This window comes from Erpetoichthys calabaricus, chromosome 7 (assembly GCF_900747795.2).
Source record: "Erpetoichthys calabaricus chromosome 7, fErpCal1.3, whole genome shotgun sequence".
Taxonomy (NCBI): Eukaryota; Metazoa; Chordata; class Cladistia; order Polypteriformes; family Polypteridae; genus Erpetoichthys; species Erpetoichthys calabaricus.
Window position 1 is genome coordinate 8,216,391 of NC_041400.2, and position 19,828 is coordinate 8,236,218.

Genomic DNA, 19,828 nt, shown 5'->3' on the forward strand with positions numbered 1-19,828 from the left:
GGCCAAATCATTTTGGAACAGATCAGCGCAACACTTGCACTGTTTTTTGTAATCTGAATAAACTGGCAAGTAAAGGAATATCAGGCTGCCAGAAAGAAATAGAAAATAGCGGAGACGGCTGCACTTTGAGTTACAAGTCTGTTTGTGGGCGAATAAATGTAACATATGTGAGGATTACCAAAGAAAAAATACTGTTATTTGCACTTTATGAACACCCTTTGCTGTAGTGGAAAAGGCAAACTTAACATCTGGGCACCATGTGAATGGAATTAGGTCAGGCCTTTCCTGGATATTTTAGTGGAGAGGGTGCATACAGTTGTGCTTGAAAGGTTGTGAACCCTTTAGAATTTTCTATATTTCTACATAAATATGACCTAAAACATCATCAGATTCTCACTCAAGTCCTAAAAGTAGATAAAGAGAAACCAGTTAAACAAATGAGACAAAAATATTATACTTGGTCATTTATTTATTGAGGAAAATGATTGAATATTCCATATTTGTGAGTGGCAAAAGTATGTGAACCTCTAGGATTAGCAGTTAGTTTGAAGGTGAAATTCGAGTCCGGTGTTTTCAATCAATGGGATGACAATCAGGTGTGAGTGGGCACCCTGAGTTATTTAAAGAACAGGATCTATCAAAGTCTGCTCTTCACAACACACATTTGTGGAAGTGTATCATGGCACGAACAAAGGAGATTTCTGAGGACCTCACAAAAAGAGTTGTTGATGCTCATCAGGCTGGAAAAGGTTACAAAACCATCTCTAAAGAGTTTGGACTCCACCAATCCACAGTCAGACAGATTGTGTAGAAATGGAGGAAATTCAAGACCACTGTTACCCTCCCCAGGAGTGGTCGACCAACAAAGATCACTCCAAGAGCAAGGCATGTAATAGTCGGCGAGGTCACAAAGGACCCCAGGGTAACTTCTAAGCAACTGAAGGCTTCTCTCACATTGGCTAATGTTCATGTTCATGAGTCCACCAACAGGAGAACACTCAACAACAATGGTGTGCATGGCAGGGTTGCAAGGAGAAAGCCACTGCTCTCCAAAAAAAACATTACTGCTCGTCCGCAGTTTGCTAAAGATCACGTGGACAAACCAGAAGGCTACTGGAAGAATGTTTTGTGGATGGATGAGACCAAAATAGAACTTTTTGGTTTAAATGAAAACCGTTATGTTTGGAGAAAGGAAAACACTGCATTCCAGCATAAGAACCTTATGCCATCTGTGAAACATGGTGGTGGTAGTATCACGGTTTGGGCCTGTTTTGCTGCATCTGGGCCAGGACGGCTTACCTTCATTGATGGAACAATGAATTCTGAATTATATCAGAGAATTCTAAAGGAAAATGTCAGGACATCTGTCCATGAACTGAATCTCAAGAGAAGGTGGGTCATGCAGCAAGACAACGACCCTAAGCACACAAGTCGTTCTACCAAAGAATGGTTAAAGAAAAATAAAGTTAATGTTTTGGAATGGCCAAGTCAAAGTCCTGACCTTAATCCAATCGAAATGTTATGGAAGGACCTGAAGTGAGCAGTTAATGTGAGGAAACCCACCAACATCCCAGAGCTGAAGCTGTTCTGTACGGAGGAATAGGCGAAAATTCCTCCAAGCTGGTGTGCAGGACTGATCAACAGTTAGCAGAAACGTTTAGTTACAGTTATTGCTGCAAAGGGGAGTCACACCAGATACCGAAAGCAAAGGTTCACATACTTTTGCCACTCACAAATATGTAATAGTCGATCATTTTCCTTGATAGATAGATAGATAGATAGATAGATAGATAGATAGATAGATAGATAGACAGACAGACAGACAGACAGATAGATAGATAGATAGATAGATAGATAGATAGATAGATAGATAGATAGATAGATAGATAGATAGATAGATAGATAGATAGATAGATACTTTATTAATCCCAATGGGAAATTCACATTCTCCAGCAGCAGCATACTGATACAATAAATAATATTAAATTAAAGATTGATAATAATGCAGGTGAAAAACAGACATATAATAAATAATATTAAATGTTAAATGTTAAATAAATGACCAAGTATAATATTTTTGTCTCATTTGTTTAACTGGTTTCTCTTTATCTACTTTTAGGACTTGAGTGAAAATCTGATGATGTTTTAGGTCGTATTTATGCAGAAATATGGAAAATTCTAAAGGGTTCACAAACTTTCAAGCACAACTGTATGTCTGCAAACAATCACCCAAGCTGAATTATTAAAATATTACACATTTCAACGCCTCTCACTTTCAATAACTGTGCCCAGCGGGTAACAGCACCAGGTCTATATCCTCAGCGCTTGACGACTGGAGGTGGGTGGTGGATTGTGGGTCCCCGTCAGTGTCCAGAGTACGCATCCCATATCTTTCTTAATGGCGCCACACAGATGATGGCACCCTAATGGATTGACTGTTGCCAGTGTGCCAGTGTATGCACTGTGATGGACTGCTGCTCTGTTCAGAGTTTTTCCTGCTTTCTGTCTGTCTAATTAGTGTATTATTTTCTAATTTCAGGTAAAACAAATGAAGCCATGGACCTTACGTTAATAAACCCTGATCCCATTACCGCCAGCCTGAATTCTTCCTTGAAGTGTGTGAACAGCGAACGCAGCATCCCACAGCAACCAAAGATTGAGCGCGATTTGACTCTGCCAAGCCAGGCATTTTCGGCTCCCAGCTACCAACACAACAACCAGTTTGTATCGGAGATTGCTTGGCACAACAGAAATGACAGTTTTGGGGCTTTCTTTTGTGGTGAAAAATACAAAAACTCTTTTAATAAAGTCTACACTGTTAAAATGCTGCAAACAGGTAAAAAGCTTACTTATAATTCATCTGTTTTAGAAGCCTGATGTTGCTTAGCATAACTAGTGGAGAAGGATCAATCTCCACAAATATTACAATTTTGTTGCAATTGCTGTTAGCAAACACAAATTTAGACATATCATACTTTTATGTTGTAGAAAAAATAACAATGTTTGATATGTCATAGGGCGACATGGTGGCACAGTGGTAGCGCTGCTGCCTCGCAGGGATTGGTTTCTCTGCCTTGTGCCCTGTGCTGGCTATGATTGGCTCCAGCTGACCCCCATGACCCTGTGTTTGGATTCAGCGGGTTGGAAAATGGATGGATGGCTGGATGGATATGTCCTAGGGCGACACGGTGGTAGCAGTGCTGCTTTGTATTAAGGAGACTTGGGTTTGTGTCCTGGACTGAGTGGTGCTAAAATGTATTGATTACTGCTTACCTATACAGCAAACATCAGCTACTTACGAGAACTTGCTATCTACATTGTGAATGACTAGAGTCGAGACAAAAACAAAGTTTTGGGGATTTGCCCCGTATATTGTCTGCAAGTGGTAAATTGTGACTGTTACCGGTCTTTTCTGCAAAATAACAAAAGATAAATGAGTATTCAAAACAGGTTGGCTTTATACAGAAACTGTAGGAAATGAAAATTAATGGCATCGATATTTGAAGGAAGTGAGGTCATCAGGACGGGAAACGGCAGGAAATGAAAATCGATGCCATCGGTATTAAAAGGAATTGAGGTCATCAGGATGGGAAACGGCAGAAAATGTAAATCGATCGCATCGGTATTAGAAGGAAGTGAGGTCATCAGGATGGGAAACGGCAGGTAATGTAAATTGATGGCATCGGTATTAGAAGGAAGTGAGGTCATCAGGATGGGAAACGGCAGGTAATGTAAATTGATGGCATCGGTTTTAGAAGGAAGTGAGGTCATCAGGATCGGAAACAGCAGGTAATGTAAATTGATGGCATCGGTTTTAGAAGGAAGTGAGGTCATCAGGATCAGAAACAGCAGGTAATGTAAATTGATGGCATCGGTTTTAGAAGGAAGTGAGGTCATCAGGATCGGAAACAGCAGGTAATGTAAATTGATGGCATCAGTTTTAGAAGGAAGTGAGGTCATCAGGACGGGAAAGGGCAGGTAATGTAAATTGATGGCACCGGTATTAAAAGGAAGTGAGGTCATCAGGATGGGAAATGACAGGAAGTGAAAATTGATGACATCAGTATTAAAAGAAGTGAGGTCATCAGGACGGGAAACGGCAGGTAATGTAAATTGATGGCATCGGTATTAGAAGGAAGTGAGGTCATCAGGACGGGAAACAGCAGAAAATGTAAATCGATCGCATCGGTATTAGAAGGAAGTGAGGTCATCAGGATCGGAAATAGCGGGTAATGTAAATTGATGGGATCGGTTTTAGAAGGAAATGAGGTCATCAGGACGGGAAATGGCAGGTAATGTAAATTGATGGCATCAGTTTTAGAAGGAAGTGAGGTCATCAGGACGGGAAACGGCAGAAAATGTAAATCGATCGCATCGGTATTAGAAGGAAGTGAGGTCATCAGGATGGGAAACGGCAGGTAATGTAAATTGATGGCACCGGTATTAGAAGGAAGTGAGGTCATCAGGATCGGAAACAGCAGGTAATGTAAATTGATGGCATCGGTTTTAGAAGGAAGTGAGGTCATCAGGATCGGAAACAGCAGGTAATATAAATTGATGGCATCAGTTTTAGAAGGAAGTGAGGTCATCAGGACGGGAAAGGGCAGGTAATGTAAATTGATGGCAGCGGTATTAGAAGGAAGTGAGGTCATCAGGACGGGAAACGGCAGGTAATGTAAATTGATCGCATCAGTATTAGAAGGAAGTGAGGTCATCAGGTCACTGGGGGGCTGTCTACACACAACCCATGATGAGACAAAAAGATGTCCCCTTAGTCAAAAGCTGTAATCCTGTGAGACAATGTCACATTAACTGAGAAGAAAATGGTGAAGGTACCTTCTGCTTTGGTCGCTGTGTGTATCCTCATGCTGGCACACTCATGCAGCATGATGGGAACTGTAGTCCTCATATCTGCACTGTTTTTTGTGTTGCCCCTGTCACACACGTGCAAGTAGTAGGCAGCTAAAGGGCCTGAGTAATTTGGGGATGGCGGAGTGTGCTGACTGTCATTCTTAGTTACTTGCAGACCAATTCCCGGGAAATCTCACCAGGTCCTGGCACCCTCGATGACATCACTTCTGGGTCCGGCCCCAGAGATGATTTCACTTCCAGTCCCCAACAACATCACTTTCTGGGTCTGGCCCCCAGAGATGATGTCACGTCCGGTCTTCGGGAACATCACTTCCGGTTCTGGCCCTAAAGATGACGTCACTTCCTGACGGGGACTTTAAAGCTGCCATCGTTCTTGCCTTAGTTCAGTTCCGTTTTGGACTCTTGTGAGCATCTCTGTTCAATCATTTCAATTTTAGCAGCCAGGATACAATATACGGGAGGCTGCCCCAAACCTTTATCATGTCTTATGACATTATTTGTCACACCCTTCCTCTTCCTGGCATATACCCTGTATTCTTAGTTGGACCAACAGCACCTCACCAGGCCATTTTCCAATTTATGTACCCTATTGTAGAACTCATGGGGGCATTAGAGGTGGAGGTATCTGTTTTTAAAGTAAGAATTGCGTTCTTTATGTGAAAGTTGTTACATTTGCAATCTAAAAAATGGGATACCACTTATTGAAGGAGTTGGAACTTTTTTCTCAATCTGAGAATATAAGGAATGTGATTTTATAAGTGCTGTGATGGGCTGGCGCCCTGTCCAGGGTTTGTTTCCTGTCTTATGCCCTGTGTTGGCTGGGGTTGACTCCAGCAGACCCCGTGACCCTGTGTTAGGATATAGCGGGTTGGATAATGAACGGATGGATTTTATAAATAATAAAAATGACTGGGAATTGCATGAATAACCCTAAAGAAATCTTCAAGCTTAACTTTAGAATTACCAAGTCCTACAGTGCATCCAGAAACTATTCACAGCGCTTCACTTTTTCCACATTTTGTTATGTTACAGCCTTATTCCAAAATGGATTAAATTCATTTTTTTCCTCAGAATTCTACACACAACACCCCATAATGACAATGTGAAAAAAGTTTACTTGAGGTTTTTACAAATTTATTAAAAATAAACAAACTGAGAAATCCCATGTCCATAAGTATTCACAGCCTTTGCTCAATACTTTGTCGATGCCCCTTTGGCAGCAATTCCAGCCTCAAGTCTTGTTGAATATGATGCCACAAGCTTGGCACACCTATCCTTGGCCAGTTTCGCCCATTCCTCTTTGCAGCACCTCTCAAGCTCCATCAGGTTGGATGGGAAGCGTCGGTGCACAGCCATTTTAAGATCTCTCCAGAGATGTTCAATCAGATTCAAGTCTGGGCTCTGGCTGGGCCACTCAAGGACATTCACAGAGTTGTCCTGAAGCCACTCCTTTGATATCTTGGCTGTGTGCTTAGGGTCGTTGTCCTGCTGAAAGATGAACTGTCGCCCCAGTCTGAGGTCAAGAGCGCTCTGGAGCAGGTTTTCATCCAGGATGTCTCTGTACTTTGCTGCAGTCATCTTTCCCTTTATCCTGACTAGTCTCCCAGTCCCTGCCACTGAAAAACATCCCCACAGCATGATGCTGCCACCACCATGCTTCACTGTAGGGATGGTATTGGCCTGGTGATAAGCGGTGCCTGGTTTCCTCCAAATGTGACGCCTGGTATTCACACCAAAGAGTTCAATCTTTGTCTCATCAGACCAGAGAATTTTCTTTCTCATGGTCTGAGAGTCCTTCAGGTGCCTGTTGGCAAACTCCAGGTGGGCTGCCATGTGCCTTTTACTAAGGAGTGGCTTCCATCTGGCCACTCTACCATAAAGGCCTGATTGTGGATTGCTGCAGAGATGGTTGTCCTTCTGGAAGGTTCTCCTCTCTCCACAGAGGACCTCTGGAGCTCTGACAGAGTGACCATCGGGTTCTTGGTCAGCTCCCTGACTAAGGCCCTTCTCCACCGATCGCTCAGTTTAGATGGCCGGCCAGCTCTAGGAAGAGTCCTGGTGGTTTCGAACTTCTTCCACTTATGGATGATGGAGGCCACTGTGCTCATTGGGACCTTCAAAGCAGCAGACATTTTTCTGTAACCTTCCCCAGATTTGTGCCTCGAGACAATCCTATCTCGGAGGTCTACAGACAATTCCTTTGACTTCATGCTTGGTTTGTGCTCTGACATGAACTGTCAACTGTGGGACCTTCTATAGACAGGTGTGTGCCTTTCCAAATCATGTCCAGTCAACTGAATTTACCACAGGTGGACTCCAATGAAGCTGCAGAAACATCTCAAGGATGGTCAGGGGAAACAGGAGGCACCTGAGCTCAATTTGGAGCTTCATGGCAAAGGCTGTGAATACTTATGTACATGGGATTTCTCAATTTTTTTTATTTTTAATAAATTTGCAAAACCCTCAAGTAAACTTTTTTCACGTTATCATTATGGGGTGTTGTGTGTAGAATTCTGAGGAAAAAAATGAATTTAATCCATTTTGGAATAAGGCTGTAACATAACAAAATGTGGAAAAAGTGATGCGCTGTGAATACTTTCCAGATGCTCTGTAAATGGTCTTCTTCTTCTCTTGGCTGCTCCCGTTAGGGGTTGCCACAGCGGATCATCTTCTTCCGTATCTTTCTGTCCTCATCATCTTGCTGTGTCACACTCATCACCTGCATGTCCTCTCTCACCACATCCAAAAACCTTTGCTTAGGCCTTCCTCTAGGCAGCTCTATCCTTAGCATCCTTCTCCCAATATACCCAGCATCTCTCCTCTACACATGTCCAAACCAACACAATCTCGCCTCTCTGACGTTGTCTCCCAACTTGAGCTGACCCTCTAATGTCCTCATTTCTAATCCTGTCCATCCTCGTCACACCCAATGCAAATCTTAGCATCTTTAACTCTGTCACCTCCAGCTCTGTCTCCTGTGCCACCGTCTCCAGCCCATATAACACACCTGGTCTCACTACCGTCCTGTAGACCTTCCCTTTCACTCTTGCTGATACCCATCTGTCACAAATCACTCCTGACACTCTCCTCCACCCATTCCACCCTGCCTGCACTCTCTTCTTCACTTCTCTTCCACAATCCCCATTACTCTGTACTGTTGATCCCAAATATTTAAACTCCTCCACCTCTCTGCATCCTCCCCATTCCACTGACCTTCCTCTCATTTCCACACATGTATTCTGTCTCGGTGGTCCTACTGACCTTCATTCCTCTCCGCTCCTCATATCTCCACCTCTCCAGGGTCTCCTCCACCTGCTCCCTACTCTCTCTACAGATCACAATGTCATCAGCAAACATCACAGTCCACGGGGACTCCTGTCTAATCTCGTCTGTCAACCTGTAACGTCTAAAATGTCTCAAGAAGCTAATAACGTGAGTTGGAGTCACAGTTGTTAATTAGAAATTCACATAAAAGCAGAAACAAAATGAGAGATTCTTGGGATTAAATGGATTCCTTTTTTTTATTATTTGTATGACTTGTCTGTTTTCCAGCAAACTTCTTGCCTGGCTCTTTGACAATCACTCTGAACAAAGGTGACAACTTTACTTTGGTTTTTTTCCTGAAAATGAAAGTCCAAGAAGATGCCGTCATCTACAGAAACGGTAATTGGGTTTGTCGATACGTGTTCTTAATATGTCTGTGAGCTGATGGTGCGTTACAAATGGCCAGTGATACTCGACAAGCAAAGCTTCAGCCAATTGCTCAGTCTCGGTCGTTGCTTTATATTCGTAGTATCTTTCACTTTGAGCACCGAGACGAGACATTTTACTAAGAAGAGACAAAAAGTGCAACACAAAGTAGTCGTAAGCAGCCGGACAGATTACAAGATCTTACAAGAGTTAGACGGTTCATTGAAAAGACATCCATCCATCCATACATCCATTTTCCAACCTGCTGAATCCGAACACAGGGTCGCGGGGGTCTGCTGGAGCCAATCCCAGCCAACACAGGGCACAAGGCAGGAACCAATCCCGGACAGGGTGCCAACCCACCGCAGGACACACACACACACACCAAGCACACACTAGGGCCAATTTAGAATCGCCAATCCACCTAACCTGCATGTCTTTGGACTGTGGGAGGAAACCCACGCAGACACGGGGAGAACATGCAAACTCCACGCAGGGAGGACCCGGGAAGCGAACCCAGGTCCCCAGGTCTCCCAACTGTGAGGCAGCAGCACTACCCACTGTGCCACCGTGCCGCCCTCATTGAAAAGACACAGGCTCAAAAAATTAGTAGATTTGTCTTATGACCAGAAGATAAAAACTGTCTCTGAATCAAGTGGTGTGACTGTAATGGCCCTGAACTGAGGAGGCAGAATATTTATTTGTTTAAATTATTTCATCATTTAGGGGCGGCACGGTGGCGCAGTGGGTAGCGCTGCTGCCTCGCAGTTGGGAGGTCTGGGGACCTGGGTTCGCTTCCCGGGTCCTCCCTGCGTGGAGTTTGCATGTTCTCCCCGTGTCTGCGTGGGTTTCCTCCGGGCGCTCCGGTTTCCTCCCACAGTCCACAGACATGCAGGTTAGGTGGATTGGCGATTCTAAATTGTCCCTAGTGTGTGCTTGGTGTGTGTCGGTGTGTGTGTGTCCTGCGGTGTGTTGGCACTCTGCCCGGGATTGGTTCCTGCCTTGTGCCCTGTGTTGGCTGGGATTGGCTCCAGCAGACCCCCGTGACCCTGTGTTCGGATTCAGCGGGTTGGAAAATGGATGGATGGATGGATGGATGGATGGATGGATGGATTTCATCATTTACAAAGCACCCATCTCATACAGCAGTCTCAGAGTATAACATTTACATTAGAACATTAGAACAATCGGGACAAGAACAGGCCATTCAGCCCAACAAAGCTTGCCAGTCCTGTTCACTTAAGTCTTCTAAAATAACATCAAGTTGAGTTTTGAAAATCCCTACAGTCCTACAGTCTACCGCACTACTTGGTAGGTTAATATAACACAACAACCACAAAAACATAAACACAACATCATAATAAAGAGTATTTAAAATCGGACTGCACCACTACAATCTTAATTCATAATTCGCCTGCCTCCTCACTCACTCACTCACTCACGTCCGTCCGAAGCCGAATGCGCAGTTGCCTGAAAAACCTTACGAGACTGACATCCAACCCCAACATCGCGGCAGGCGGCGGATTTACGGCCGCAAAAATTCAAAGAGAAAGGCGACTTCGATTAAAGCTCTAGAGGCCTGAAAGGCGATTTCGACTACAGCTCGAGGCCTAATTACGCATTCTGATTCAATTACACATTCATTCAATACACCTATATCAGGTTTGTGGGGCTTATACTTATTACTATTCCATATTGTACTGGAACATTCATCATTCAATATTATACTATAGGCGTGGAAAATTCATCAACTAACAGTACAAGCCTGTACAGTAATGAGTAAAGCGGACTACAATCATTACAAAACAACTTCTTTGTTACTTATCATTTGTTCTTCATACACTGCTGACACAAACTCATGCCCGTTTCATCTTACGTTGTCGAAACGGGCTCTTTGTCTAGTTGAACAATAAACAGCAAACAGACGTATGACTCAACTTACATCACTGCACCAAATAGAACAGCGGAGTTTTAAACTGTTTTTTAAATACTTTAGTCCATTGGTTCCCACCTTTTTCTATGCCCTGCACCCCTAGAAAATGTTTGATTTATGTTTGCTTCCCCTACAAAAGTAATATCACATGTGAGGATTTCTAATTGGGCGGCACGGTGGAGCAGTGGGTAGCGCTGCTGCCTCACAGTTAGGAGACCCTGTGGGTTCGCTTCCCGGGTCCTCCATGTGTGGAGTTTGCATGTTCTCCCCGTGTCTGCGTGGGTTTCCTGCCACAGTCCAAAGACATGCAGGTTAGGTGGATTGGCGATTCTAAATTGTCCCTAGTAGTGTGTGCTTGGTGTGTGGGTGTGTGCGCCCTGCGGTGGGCTGGCGCCCTGCCCGAGGTTTGTTCCCTGCCTTGCGCCCTGTGTTGACTGGGATTGGCTCCAGCAGACCCCCGTGACCCTCTAGTTAGGATATAGCAGGTTGGATAATGGATGGATGGATGGACATTGTAAAGTGCTACAGCAAGCAAGATATTTTTTAAAATTTATAGAAAGCACTTAACTTTAGAGCCCAATTTTGTATGGAAAATGCATATATACAGTGCCATGTTTGTGAATTAATAACTTTGACATAGAAAGTACTGAACTTACTGTATCTATTTAACACTGCTTTTACAAATCCCATACCAAATGGCATATAACAGAGACATGCATCACATCTGTCATTCCAACAGATGGCACATCACAAACATTAACACTGCTTTTAAAAGTTCCATACCAAATGGCACATAACAGAAACATTCTTCACATCTGTCATTCCAACAGATGGCGCATCACAAACATTAACACTGCTATTACAAGTCCCATACCAAATGGCAGATGACTGAAACATGCATCAAATTTGTCATTCCAACAGATGGTGCATCACAAACATTAACACTGTTATTACAAGTCCCATGCCAAATTGCACATGATAAAGGCATGCATTGTGTTTGTCATTCCAATAGATGGTGCATCACAAGCATTAACACTTATTTTACAAATCCCAAATCAAACAGTATATAACAGAGAGGTGCATCACATTTGTCATTCCAACAGGTGTCACATCACAAACATTAACACTGCTTTTAGGAATCTGATACTAAATGGTGTATAACAGAAACATGTATCACATTTATCATTCCAACAGATGGCGCATCACAAACATTAACACTGCTATTACAAGTCCCATACCAAATTGCACATGACAGAGGCATGCATTGTGTTTGTCATTCCAACAGATGGTGCATCACAAGCATTAACACTTATTTTACAAATCCCAAATCAAACAGTATATAACAGAGAGGTGCATCACATATGTCATTCCAACAGGTGTCACATCACAAACATTAACACTGCTTTTATGAATCCGATACTAAATGGTGTATAACAGAAAGATGCATCACTTTTGTCATTCCAACAGATGGCACATCACGAACATTAACACTGCTATTACGAGTCCCATACCAAATGGCATATAACAGAGATGTTCATCGCATCTGTCATTCCAACAGATGGCGTATCATAAACATTAACGCTGCTTTTACGAATCTAATACCAAATGGCACATGACAGAGACATGCATCACATTTGTCATTCCAACAGATGGCACATCATGAACATTAACACTGCTATTACGAGTCTCATACCAAATGGCATATAACAGAGACATTCATCGCATCTGTCATTCCAACAGATGGCGTATCATAAACATTTACACTGCTTTAATGAATCTAATACAAAATGGCACATGACAGAGACATGCATCACATTTGTCATTCCAACAGATGGCGCATCACAAACATTAACACAGCTTTTACGAATCCCATACCAAATGGCATATAACAGAGATACGTGCAATGTATGGTGCATTAATGCTGAGGACTATATTGACTGCTTATATCTCAAGCTGTCTTAGATGGGTAGCACAGTTACAATATTTTGGTAAAAATACATGTATTTGGGATGTTGTGAACATACGACTGGATGACTTGAAATGTATATTATGAGACACAAGTGTTGTGAGATTTTTTTCAAAGATGTTTCTGATCCTGTTTGCTGTTGTCCAGTATTGGATATCATAGATGTCTGTTCTAACAGAAATGTTGTCATCTCTGTTTCGCATGAAAAATATAAACTATATAGGATAAGTAACTTATACAAAATATCACTTTTGGGTGGAGTATTTCTTTGATTTCTTCAATTTCTTATATAACTGCCATCAGCCTCATGGGTAGCATAAACAAGTTACACACATGATGCCACATTAGAAGGCGACAGAGGAGAGCCAATAATGGGTTCACACGTCAGACTGTTCCAGTAATTTGTGTCTCTTTTGTCATTTTAGCACATGCCACATCGAAGCTGCATATTTCTGCATCGATAAGACAAGCAACAAATGCCTGTCATTGTACTGTAAAGTACAGTGACAATAAATTAAAATGAGTGATTCATACTAGTGTTGATAAGCTTTTCCCCAACTGTGTTATTTTTTAAAACATTTGCATTGGAGAAAGAAACAGGCTTGCTACTTTTGTGTTATTTTTGGACCCATTCACAAATTTTCAGCTGTATGTCTTGGTGAAAAATATTCCCTTAGGATAAATTAGGGTCATTTGCAGGAATAAAGCACCCCTTGGTAGGAAAATGTTGTAAAGTATTCAGGGCCTCCCCACCTCTTCATGCAGTAACATAGAAGGTTAAAGACAATTTGAAAGTCGCCTTTTACACTTGGTGGCTCTGTGCTTATTTGTGCTCAGCAGTCTGACCGCCTTACATAATAAAAGCACCTTTGTCACTTCCATATCACAGTAGGAACTTCAGTTTGATGACAGCTGTGTTGGGTTGGGGGTGACATGATGGCACAGTGGCAGGGCTGCTAACCTCGCATCCCAAGTCCTCCCTGCGTGGAGTTTGTATGTTCTCCCCGTGTCTGTGTGGGTTTCCTCCCACAGTCCAAAGACATGCAGGTGCATTGGCAATCCTGAATTGTGTGTGAGTGTGTCCTGCGGTGGACTGGCGTCCTGTACAGGGTGTGTTCCTGCCCTAGGCTATCAGGGATAGGCTCCGGCAAACCCCCACAACTCTGTTCAGAACTAAGCGGGTTAGAAAATGACTGACTGACTGTTTTGTGGCATAAAAGTGTCTAACTAGATAAGGCCCTTTAAACCTCTAATGTACTTTTCATATTGGTAGATAAGTGAATACTGGAAATGCCTAAACTGTTAGCCTCGATTTGAACATACGTCCTGCAGAACTCGCCTATTCAACATTCACACAGCACAGAGAAGCTGAAATACAACGCAAGAATATCTCAGCACTGGCCGGAGAGGTCAGCTATCTTACCAGGGGCTAGAAACCTCTCTGCTCCCGAGGCATCCCTGCTGGGACTCACTTACATGAAGAGCTGTCTTCAGATGGCTTCCCCTGAAAGGGCTCCACTTCAGAATACCCTAAGAAAAGGCAGGAGCCTCATAGCGTGATGCTTCCACCACCCTGCTTTATGGTTAGAATGGCATTACACAGGCGGTGAGTGCTGCCCGCTTTTTCCAGATGTGACACTTGAGGCCAGACAGTTGAGTCTTTGTTTCATCAGACCAGAGAATTGTGTTTCTCATAGTATGAGAGTCCATTAGGTGACTTTTTGCAAACTCCAAGTGGACTTCCATGTGTTGTCTGGCGACTCTACCATAAAGCACAGGTTAGTGGAGTGTTCACCTAAACAGAAATATGGTTTGAAACAAGTATATATTATGAAAAATTAATTAATTAATTAAAATTACAGTCCATCATTGTATTTTACATTTGAATTAATCTGTCTAACCCTTAGAGTGACCATTTCAGGCATTTAGGTAGAAATTTTAAACAAAATTAAGATATGTTCATCCTGTGAAGAAGATAAATCAAAATGTTGGAAGATCATTTTTATTTGTAATTAATTAATTTTGAGTTATAACTAATCAATAATTATGTTTTTCTTTTTCTCTTGCTGTTTTTTAGGATCTTTTATTCATTCAGTTCCTAAAAATGATGTCCTGGACAAGTTGATTTATGGCCTGCAGACTGTTTCTCTGTGCGATGCTGGGGTCTATTCAGCCCGATTCATTGGACGAAATGAAAACACTTCTGCTCTCATCAGGCTGATAGTAAGAAGTCAGTGGGATTGACGTTAAGTTATACTCAAAATAACCATCAAGAAATTAACAAATGAGGACATCATAGTTTTTATTCCATTCTTGAATAATCATTACATGTTGAAAAATACCAACGCACCAGATTCCTATAACCGTCTCACCTATAAACTAAAACAGGGCTACACGGCAGGGTGGAGCCTCTCCTGCTAGAAACAACACAAGTTAGGAAGGAACACCAGCAGAGTAGGGGCTTTGATGTTATCAGTCAGTCCTGACATAAGGCTATGCACCTCGGGAGAAAAACAGAATTCCTGATAAGATTCTGGGTAAAAGAGGGAGAAGGCACACATTTTTCACAGAATGAATAGATAGATAGATAGATAGATAGATAGATAGATAGATAGATAGATAGATAGATAGATAGATAGATAGATAGATAGATAGATAGATAGATAGATAGATAGATAGATAGATAGATAGATAGATAGATAGATAGATATGAAAGGCACTATGATAGATAGATAGATAGATAGATAGATAGATAGATAGATAGATAGATAGATAGATAGATAGATAGATAGATAGATAGATAGATAGATAGATATGAAAGGCACTATGATAGATAGATAGATAGATAGATAGATAGATAGATAGATAGATAGATAGATAGATAGATAGATAGATAGATAGATAGATAGATATGAAAGGCACTATGATAGATAGATAGATAGATAGATAGATAGATAGATAGATAGATAGATAGATAGATAGATAGATAGATAGATAGATAGATAGATAGATATGAAAGGCACTATGATAGATAGATAGATAGATAGATAGATAGATAGATAGATAGATAGATAGATAGATAGATAGATAGATAGATAGATAGATAGATAGATAGATAGATAGATATGAAAGGCACTATGATAGATAGATAGATAATTTTAACGTAGTTGGCAGGATTAGATAGATAGATAGATAGATAGATAGATAGATAGATAGATAGATAGATAGATAGATAGATATGAAAGGCACTATGATAGATAGATAGATAGATAGATAGATAGATAGATAGATAGATAGATAGATATGAAAGGCACTATGATAGATAGATAGATAGATAGATAGATAGATAGATAGATAGATAGATAGATAGATAGATAGATAGATAGATAGATATGAAAGGCACTATGATAGATAGATAGATAGATAGATAGATAGATAGATAGATAGATAGATAGATAGATAGATAGATAGATAGATAGATAGATAGATAGATAGATAATTTTAACGTAGTTGGCAGGATTAGATAGATAGATAGATAGATAGATAGATAGATAGATAGATAGATAGATAGATAGATAGATAGATAGATAGATAGATAGATAGATAGATAGATAATTTTAACGTAGTTGGCAGGATTAGATAGATAGATAGATAGATAGATAGATAGATAGATAGATAGATAGATAGATAGATAGATAGATAGATAGATAGATAGATAGATAGATAGATAGATAGATAGATATGAAAGGCACTATGATAGATAGATAGATAGATAGATAGATAGATAGATAGATAGATAGATAGATAGATAGATAGATAGATAGATAGATAGATAGATAGATAGATAGATTTAGCGTAGTTGGCAGGATTAGATTGATAGATAGATAAAGTTAACTAAGTAAGGAAAGGACTTGATCTGACTTGATTTCATTTGTTTTGTCAGAAAGGGAAATGTAGAGTTTTACAGAAGCTCAAGAAGCTTTACAACAAACAACAGTAACCTTCCTCAAACATGTGCAAGAACTAAAAAAAGTAGAAAAATGTCTAACCTGGCTAATGATCACAGTCCCAGTCCCAGTGAGGCACTATAAAGGCTTATTGTCTTTTGGTATTAAGGAGTCCCTGCAGCTTTTCTTGCCTCAGTTCTGCTGAATAATTCATTGGCTGAAAGTCCTCAGTGTTAGTGTTTCACGGAGAGGATGTTCAGCGTTGTTCACAAAGGCACTCAGTTTTGTCTCCACTGCTACCCCCAGCTGGTCCACACTGTGCTCGATAACCGAGCGTGCCTTCTTAATCAGCTTGTTGGTTCGGTGGGCCTCTCTTAAAGTGATCTTGCCGGCTCATCACAGTGTAGATAACTGCACTGGCCATCACAGAGTTATAGAAGATGTGAAAGATGTCTCTACCCATGTTAATGGAGTGCATTCTCTTAAGAGACAGAAGAAGAGTCTGCTCTGCCCTTTCATATTTAGTTCCTATGTGTTATTAGACCAGTCCAGCCTGTCATTGATGTGAACCCCTAAGTATTTGCAGCAGATCTAAGTAGCATTAGGTGATGAATCTACTAACTAACAATTTTGATTTAAAATCACAAATGGATGGTGTCTTTCATCTCAAATGAAATGATGATGATGATGATTGCACTATCTGTGGAGCAGTTTCACTAATTGGAAAACTGAGCAGAATCTGTGATCATTTTCAGAGAAAAAGTAAAGCGTGCTTTGTTTTTTTAGTGTACACCGCAGTTAACTCTTTGAGGTAATCTACTAGCATGGACACCTTCCATTTTGCACAGATCCCCTGCAGTGTGTTTGCTCTTTCGGTGGTAAGACAGGAGGGTGGTCATCTTTACAATAACTGTTTAAAACTTGTGTGAATGTAATCCTAGTACCTCAGGTATCAGAATTACATAGTTGAAAAGTATAACATTTCCAACAATCAGCCTGTTGTTTTAATTCTATACATTATTCTTACAAGTATTGTTTTGCATAAATTAAACACAGACACTGCTGCAAATCAGGATTCCACAAATACACATTTACAAGAAGTCAAATATAACGCAGTGAATCCCTATACTCTAATTTATATCTTTTTCTATCCAGATGGTTCAGAATGTTTAAAAAAAGAGAATCTTTTCTAGACACTAGCTTGAATTCATGTTTTCTTACTGTTTCTGAAAGTCATTTTTACTGTTGCCATTTTTAATAATCCCCTTAAGATTGTCCTGCTGGAAAATGGGGCCCTGACTGCACTCAAATCTGCACAGACTGTAAAAATGGAGGAATGTGTCACGACGAGACGGGAGAATGCATATGTCCGCCAGGATTTATGGGCGATATGTGTGAAATAGGTATGTTAATCTGCAAAAAAAAAAAAAAAAAAAATAGAATTATCTGGGGGGCTATCGTCATTTTTTTGCTGTCTTGTTGAGTGGTGGTGCACCTGCCTACAGGACTCACCCAGTTTTAAATGACTGTTCATTTCACAATAAGCCAGGCTTAGAGGTTCGGTAAAAGATCTGTGATCAGCCTGGCAAGAGCTGCTACAGTGCCTTCAGAAAGTATTCAGACCCCTTCACTTTTTTGCATTTTGTTATGTTGCAGCCTTTTGTTGAAAGGCCAGTACAGTAGCAGTAAGGAGACAACGGTTCGCCTCCCGGGTCATCCCTGCGTGGAGTTTGCATGTTCTCCCCGTGTCTGCGTGGGTTTCCTCCCACAGTCCAAAGACATGCAGGTTAGGTGCATTGGTGATCCTACATTGTTTCTAGTGTGTGTGTGTGTGTGTGTGTGTGCCCTGTGGTGGGCTGGCGCCCTGCCTGGGGTTTGTTTCCTGCCTTGTGCCCTGTGCTGACTGGGATTGGCTCCAGCAGACCCCCGTGACCCTGTAGTTAGGATATAGTGGGTTGGAAAATGACTGACTGACTGACTTTTGTTGAAAATCATTTGAATTCTTCTCTCCGTCATCAAGCAACACTCAATACCATAGAAAGTGAAAGCAAGAACTGAATTTCAGAACATTTTGCTATTATCACAAAAGTTAGAAAAACCTGAAATCTCACGCTAACATAAGAGTTTAGACGGGACAGGGGATAAAATGATCAAATATGAGACATGTCCCATATATAAGGGACATCTGGCAACCCTAGGTTATCCTCATTCTGAGCAAAATAGCACCGGTAACCTTAACAAAATGTAATTATATTTCAGCTTGTGGCATGGGCAGATATGGCAAAACCTGCAAAGAAACCTGTGAAAATGGATCCTGCCGGTCTCTTGTTTTCTGTCTACGGGATCCTTATGGATGTTCCTGTGCCACAGGATGGAGTGGACTCGAGTGCAACCAGTGTAAGTTATTTGTGATTTATACACATACACAGGCTTGACTTGATAAATAGATAAATCAAAGCCATCATTTTCTTTTTTTAACTCATTATTGGCCCTAAATTGTCCCATCCTGACATTTTTTTTTTTTTTTTGGAAAAGCGCTGTGGCAATTTTGAATGTATATTTACAAGAAAATGTAGCTGACCTGACTAAACGTTAAATATCTTGACTTTGTACAGTTTGTGATAGATCACAAGTCAAAATGAATTTTGAAATCACTGCTTTCGGTTTTCATTTTCATTTTCTATACTGTTCTGAGTTGGGGTTATAAAGAAATCAAATGTTTTATGAAAAACAAATGAAAATGTGGGCCGCTGGAGGTACAGGGAGGGGGGATGTTTAATTTGACTGTGCAGGTAAAATCAAATAGAACACTGACAGAAGTATAATGGTTTCTGAAAAATGATTTGCTGGATTGGCCAAAAATGAGAAATGCCCACACCTGCAGTGTCAAAAAAAATAGGAAATGGGCTTAAAATGCCCTCTTTTTTTCAACTTTTTTTTGCAAAAGTTCACTGACGACACTGCTATCGTGCGGCTACAACAGGAGTGGGCAGGAGGAGGAGTATAGGGACCTAATCAATGAGTTTGTTAAATGGTGCGACTCAAACCACCTACACCTGAACACCAGAAAAACCAAAGAGCTGGTGGTGGATTTTAGGAGGACCAGACCCCTCATGGACCGCATGATCATCAAAGGTGACTGTGTGCAGATGGTGCAGACCTATAAATATCTGGGAGTGCAGCTGGACGATAAATTGGACTGGACTGCCAATACTGATGCTCTGTGTAAGAAAGAACAGAGCCAACTATACTTCCTTAGAAGGCTGGCGTCCTTCAACATCTGCAATAAGATGCTGCAGATGTTCTATCAGACGGTTGTGGTGAGCGCCCTCTTCTACGCGATGGTGTGCTGGGGAGGCCGCATAAAGAAGAGGGACGCCTCACGCCTGGACAAACTGGTGAGGAAGGCAGGCTCTATTG

The 19,828-nt window shown here is 41.4% G+C and overlaps 1 protein-coding gene across 1 annotated transcript in view; it reads left to right on the top strand.

The window, feature by feature from the left end:
- tek (TEK tyrosine kinase, endothelial) overlaps positions 1 to 19,828 on the top strand; it is a 113,105-nt gene that overhangs the window by 13,106 nt on the left and 80,171 nt on the right. Inside the window, exons 2-6 of the mRNA XM_028805049.2 lie at positions 2,540 to 2,836; positions 8,425 to 8,535; positions 14,539 to 14,691; positions 17,680 to 17,811; positions 18,668 to 18,805. Coding sequence (XP_028660882.2) covers positions 2,540 to 2,836; positions 8,425 to 8,535; positions 14,539 to 14,691; positions 17,680 to 17,811; positions 18,668 to 18,805 — 831 coding nt within the window. The remainder of the gene's footprint in view (positions 1 to 2,539; positions 2,837 to 8,424; positions 8,536 to 14,538; positions 14,692 to 17,679; positions 17,812 to 18,667; positions 18,806 to 19,828) is intronic.